This window comes from Pteronotus mesoamericanus, unplaced genomic scaffold, assembly GCF_021234165.1.
Source record: "Pteronotus mesoamericanus isolate MK-2021 breed Mesoamerican mustached bat unplaced genomic scaffold, CSHL_Meso_final scaffold_83, whole genome shotgun sequence".
NCBI classification, from domain to species: Eukaryota; Metazoa; Chordata; class Mammalia; order Chiroptera; family Mormoopidae; genus Pteronotus; species Pteronotus mesoamericanus.
In genome coordinates, this window is record NW_026555328.1 from 2,257,435 (window position 1) to 2,264,095 (window position 6,661).

General features: G+C 36.5%; 1 protein-coding gene across 1 annotated transcript; it reads left to right on the forward strand.

The window, feature by feature from the left end:
• Positions 1-4,950: 4,950 nt before the first annotated feature.
• Positions 4,951-5,895, forward strand: LOC129062652 (olfactory receptor 10W1). Its single transcript, XM_054563666.1, has one exon. The coding sequence runs from the start codon at positions 4,951-4,953 to the stop codon at positions 5,893-5,895; it is 945 nt and encodes a 314-aa protein (XP_054419641.1).
• The last annotated feature ends 766 nt before the right edge of the window (positions 5,896-6,661 follow it).

Sequence of the window (6,661 nt, forward strand, 5' to 3'; positions counted from 1 at the left end):
CTAATCATAACCCTATTAGATAAACATTATTATTTACATCCTTTAAATATGGGGGAACCAGAAGTAATATGAGGTGGTCTGCCCAGAATATAGTATTATCAATAGTAGACTGAGATGCTAGCACAGGTCTGTTCAATGCCAAATCTACTAACTCACTTCTAAAATAATGCTAATTGGACAGTTGGAGAGCTGTTTTAACCTAGACTCTTCAGATTTCCAGAATGGAAATGGACAATTTTTCTCATATAATCCTTTTCAACTGGGCTGGACAGGCTGGAGAGGTAAAAAGAAAGATGAGGGTGTGATGTGGGATGTGACTTGGAGGCACTGAGATAATAGGTTCATGAACAGATGCCAACCTGGGCAGATTTCTGGGGATGATGTTGAAGTGCTCCTGTCTTGCCTCTGTCCTATGCAAAAGAACAGAGTACTCTAGTAATCTAGAGGCTGGTTGTTTCTGCACTTAAATATATTACTAAATATTTAGAAAAAACTTGGAATAACAAGTTAATGATATGTTTAGACAGTAAGCTCCACTCTCTTAGAATCATGAAACCCACTATTTTATCTATGCAGAATATGGACCCTATTACTCTGTCTATACCTCTTCTCCTAGTTAATTTTCATTCTTTAGATCTAAGTTTAAGTGTTCTTCTTCTAGAAAGACTTTTCAGAATCACCTACTCACAAACAATGTCAGGTCCTATGTTGTGCAGTCTTATAACACACCGTTTTTCTTAATACCACTCAATCATATCTATCGATTACCTATCATCTATCTATCTATCATCTATGTATCTATCTATCTACATATACATATATCAGATTATTTAATTAACAATGTCTGCCTTTCCTATTACAATGTAATATCCACTGACCACAGACTGTGACATTTTGATCACCATTTTATGTGGTGCTTGGCACTTAATAAATAAAAATTAAATGTGAATGACTTCAGAAAGGACAAATTAAAGATTTTCTAAAAATCTCAATATCAGCAGACTAGACCATGCCAATGTTTTAAAAAATGGTGGATGATATTTTGCTGCTCTGAAAACAGGAAAAAAGAATTAGAAATTTTAGCATCTAAGGAGCTAAATAACAGTCAAAGAACGAGGAGAATACCAAACAATTAAACACAAACCTGTGAATTAATCTTATTTTCCTTAGATAAAAGAAAGAAACTGCCCATGACCATATGGGTGATGTCCAGTTCTTTTAATCCTGACAGTCCCTGAGATCTGTTCCCTGCAGGGACACTTCTTAGGAAGATATTTAACATGAGAGGATTTCCGGTGATGAAATTATGAGAAATATCACATCTATGTCATGTGAGGAATAGCTAAATAAATCAGGATGAAAACATAGAACTGCATAATAATGGTTCTTCAGTATCTGAACTGTTTCATTTAGAAATTGCTCCATGGTATAAAATAGAATGAATACACAGAAGTTTCACAGAGATAACAAGAAAGAAGATTACAAGAAAGAACTTTTAGTGCACTGATCCTTCCAACAATGGAGCAAGAGAGCCAGGAGGTAATGAGATTTTCTGGGCACTGAAGGTGACCTGATGTTCAAATACTTTATTGGAGATTCAAATATCTAATAGGAGACTGAACTAAGCAATTTCTGAGGTCCTTTCCAAAGCCAAGAATTTATGACCTATGATAGCTCTGATGTAAGCATTTTATTATAGATCCTGAAGAGCACCATTAAGATGATGAGTGTGATTGACTATAATAAAATCCTCAGAAGTCATCATTATCACACAGATTTCAAAACCCTCCATCATAAATAGCTGGTAGACTAGTCTCAGACATCTGTTGTACCCTTATATATGCTACATTCATGGGTGATGGGTTGATGAGATTTTTTCCACAGCGTAGCCCAAATGTTTTCTATAATTAGGTCCACTAAAGTTGTTTCCATAAGGGTTTTTAAACAAGTGATTTGATTATGAAATAATCTTAAAAATTAAAAGAGAAAATAGAGGGAAGTATAAATGACATGTTTTTCACAGTTTATTTACCCATTCAACACACTAATTATTGAGTGTCCACAATTTGCACATGGTTAGTTTTAAAATATAAATAAGGGAAGATGGCTATCCTTGAACTTACAAATAATTATGATAGTTTTCTGATGTTAGGCTGCTAGGATGCTATTACTGTGGACTAGGAAGGCACTGTGGCAGATACTGTACATTATGATCTCATTTAATACAAACAACCCTTAGAACTGAATATAATTATTACCCCTATTTTTAAACAAAAAATTTCATAATATGACAGATGGTCATGAGATTTATTGAGGTAATCACTTTATAAGGTATATAAATGTCTAATCTCTACATTGTACACCTGAAACTAGTATAATATTGTATATCAACTATAATTTAAACATAAATTTTAAAAATAATAAACCAGGACTCTGAGAACTTATATATTGCTGAGCATTGCAGAACCAGAAGATAAGATTATTCAAACCATCAGTTTTGAAATTAAATTATTTATTTAATTTTACACTGATACACTGCCTCTCTTCTGCTTGTTATAATACAATGTCAAATATGTGAAGTGACACTGAAAGTAATTCAAACCATTATTGAAATTCAGAAGAGGAAAGAGAGTAAATGAAATGAACTCTGCTTGTTAATCATTAGGACAACAACAGAATGATTTATACCTTAAGCACTCTTAATATTTAGGACAGTCACTTTGTAAATATACACAATTTTCTTCCAATATTAGTTTACTACACATTCCCTACAGATTCAAAATCCTACTGAATATACAACTTTGGATATTGCCTTTTGTGTGTGTGTGTGTGGTCATAACATAAAGTTAAATACACAACATGAAATTTTCTGTCTTCAAAATTTTCAAGTGTACAACACAATATTATTAACCATACATGGATTAACCATATACAAGAAATCTCCACAGATTTTTATGTTACAAAACTGAAGCTCTATACCCATGAACAACAATTTTCCTTTCCCCAATCCCTCTCGTCTTTGGCAACGACCATTCTACTTTCAGTTTCTAAGAATTTGACTACTTTAGGTCCTCATACAAGTAGAATCAGGCTGTATTTTTCTTTTTGTGACTGGCTTATTTCATTTAACACAGCGTCCTCAAAGTTCACCTCTGTTGTAGCATGACAGGATTAAACTCTTTTTTAAGGCTCAATGATATTCTTGTGTATTTATACACTATATTATTTTATCCATTCATCTGTTGATGAACAACTAGATGACTTCCATCTCCTGACCATTGGGAATAATGGGACAATGAACATAGTGTGCAAATATCTCTTAAAGATCCTGTTTTCAATTATTTTAAGTATATACACGGAAGTGGAATTTCTGGATCAGATGGTAATTCCATTTTTAATTTTTAGAGGCACCTCCATACTCTGTTCAATAGTGGATGAACCATTTTATAGTCCCACCAATAATGCACAAGTTTTCCAATTGCTCTACATCTTTGCCAGCATCTGTGTGTCTTTTTTTCAATAGTGGCTATCCTAGTAAGTATGAGGGAATAATTCATTGTGATTTTTATATGCATTAACATAATGATTAGTGATGTTGAGCATCTGTTCATATGCTTATTAGTCATGTGTATTTCTTCATTGGACCAACATCTCGTCAAGTTTTTGCCCATTTTTATCTGGATTGCTTGTTTTGTTGTTGAGTTGTAAGGGTTCTTTTCATACTAACCCCATATCAGATATATGGTGTTTAAATAATGTCTTCAGTTCCATAGGCTGCCTTTCACCCTCTTGACTATATCTTTTGCTGCAGAGAACTACTGATCTTTTTTAAGCACAACTCTGGTGCTGTCAAGCCACTAGTGCAGCCTTTGCCTATAGAGTAGTATCTACCTTTCTACACCTAATATTCAATCCTCTGGGATCTTGTTAGCACCTTACCCTCTATCCAGACTGAACCACTTTTTATCATGACCCTCACATCCTTCCCAATTTTTAATTGTTTCCCAATTTTTAATTGTGTTTTCCAATAAACTTTCTTTTCCTTAGTTGTCCTTACTATTCCATGTTTTTCTCCCATTGAGTCTTTTTTTAATTAAATGTATTGGAGTTACATTGGTTAATAACAATGTATAAGTTTCAAGAGTAATTCATCATCTGTATATTGTAGTGTATATTCACCACCCAAGGTCATCTGCTTCCATCACCATCTATTTGACCTTCTTTAACCTTCCCTCCCTCCTCTTCCCCCACCCCTCTGGTAACCACCATACTATTGTCCGTGTCCATGAGTTTGTTTGTTTGTTTGTTTTGTTCATTTGTTGCTGTTTTATATCCCACTGATGAATGAAATTATATGGTTCTTGTGGATTAATGCTCAAAATTAAAAATATACTTCTCTAAAACACATTTGTCTAATCTATATGTTTCCATGCTCTGTCTACTTTCTACTCATAGTTTTAAATAAATTTTGTACATTTCATGAGCTTTTGAATATTATATCCATATATATACAACTCAATACCTCAAGAGGCATTGAGTGTAAATGCAAGTGAATGAGTGAACAAATGAATGAATAGCTCTCTGCCTATACTTTCATAATTGCAGCCAAAAATTCCTTCACATTTTCCCTGTGACTTTACTGAATAAAAAATTAATTTTCATTCCATTTCTACTGAAAATTGCTTTGAATTCCACAAATTTCCTCTGAATATTTTCCTCAAAAATTTCTTACATAATTTAGCCCAACTGTAGAAGTTAGAAATTAAGTTTTAGATATTTATGTGAGGAAGTTTAGTAAAAGTGGAGGAAAAAGAAAACTAGTTCTAATTCTAGTTTGTAACTCCAATCTTGATGAGACCAGTTCACGGCTCACAGTGTGAACTAACATATTGTCAGTCTAATTATTTCTCCTGTTCTAGTAACTCACAACGGACAAAACCTGTTAGTTCAATGACCCGGGGAAATTGCTCAGTGTTGATGGAGTTTGTGTTCCTGGCCTATCCCTCCCATCCTGGGTTGCGAGTCTTGTCCTTCCTTGGAGTCAGCCTGGTTTATGCATTGATCATCAGTGGGAATGTCCTCATTGTGGTGGCTATCCAGACAGAAGCCCGCCTACACACACCCATGTACTATTTTCTGGGCAGCCTCTCAGGGATAGAAATATGCTACACTGCTGTGGTGGTGCCTCACATTCTAGCCAACATCCTACAGTCAGAGAAGACCATCACCCTCCTGGGCTGTGCCACTCAGATGATTTTCTTCATTGGACTTGGCAGTGCAGATTGCTTCCTGTTGGCTGTGATGGCCTATGACCGGTATGTTGCTATTTGCCACCCTTTGCGGTACCCTCTCATTATAACTTTAACTCTTTGTGTTTGCTCGGTTGTGGCTTCTGTGGTCATTGGCCTCTTTCTGTCCTTACAACTGGTGGCCTTCATCTTCTCTCTGCCATTCTGTCAGACTCGGGGTATCAAGCACTTCTTTTGTGATGCACCACCAGTGATGCATCTTGTTTGTGCCAACAGCCACATCCATGAGCAGTCAGTGCTGGTGGCAGCCACACTAGCCATTGCCATGCCTTTCCTCCTCATTGCCACCTCCTACACCTTCATCGTGGCTGCTGTGCTCAAGATCCATTCACCAGTTGGCCGCCGCCGGGCCTTCTCCACCTGCTCCTCCCACCTCACTGTGGTCCTGCTCCAGTATGGCTGTTGTGCCTTCATGTACCTGCGCCCCAGCTCCAGCTACTACCCCAAGCAGGATCAATTCATCTCACTGGTATACACATTGGGAACCCCACTGCTCAATCCATTTATCTATACCCTGAGGAACAGTGAGATGAAGGCGACCATATGGAGAGTTCTTACCAGGAATTGTCCCTCCCAGAAAAACTAGGGGAGGGTACACCCAATCAGGCAAGGGTTTGGTTCCAACCCACCCAAATCTCCATGCAACTGAAATTTCTCTCAGTTAATGTTAAAATTGATCTTTTAAAGTGGTATAAATTATCTAGATACTGTTTAGCTATGTGTACCAGAGACCTTTAAAATTTTTCTACCATTTTGGTAGACTCAGAAATTTATCTTCTATAAAAGAAATGAACAAAAGAGCATAGCATAATAGAAAGTGACAAGTATAAGACTGCCTCTCAGGTATCAGCTAGAAGCAGATATGCCATTCAATAGATTTTAACTTTAAAAATGTCATAAAGGGATTATATGCAGCAATATGAATGAGGGAACAAATGAGGTTTGGCAACTCTCTTACATACTAGCAATAGCAGGAGGCCATTATGGTCCCTAGGCCTCACAGGCAAAAAGAAGGTACAGTATTATTCAACACCAGTAAAATCTAGATCTATCAAAAGAAAACACTTGGTAGGAACTGTGGCTTTAGGGGAAAAAGAAACTGTTAGCAAAGAGATAGCAGGGAGATAACTACCCCAACCTCTCCCTACTTGTACCTCCCCATCCCTCGCCCTGTCTCCCATTGGGGAACCCCAACTGGAAGCAGGAGGGCAGGGAGACTGATTGACACAGTTCTCAGAAGCTAACATTTTTGGACAGGACAGAAAAGAGAGGGACCTTGAGAGTTGGAGCACACAGAATAATCATAAAAGATAGTTTATTATAGTAGTTTATGTAAAAATGAAAATGTAAAT

Coding starts and splice junctions, on each gene's coding strand:
- LOC129062652 (XM_054563666.1), top strand. CDS start 4,951: ATGACCCGGGGAAATTGCTCAGTGTTGATGGAGTTTGTGTTCCTGGCC.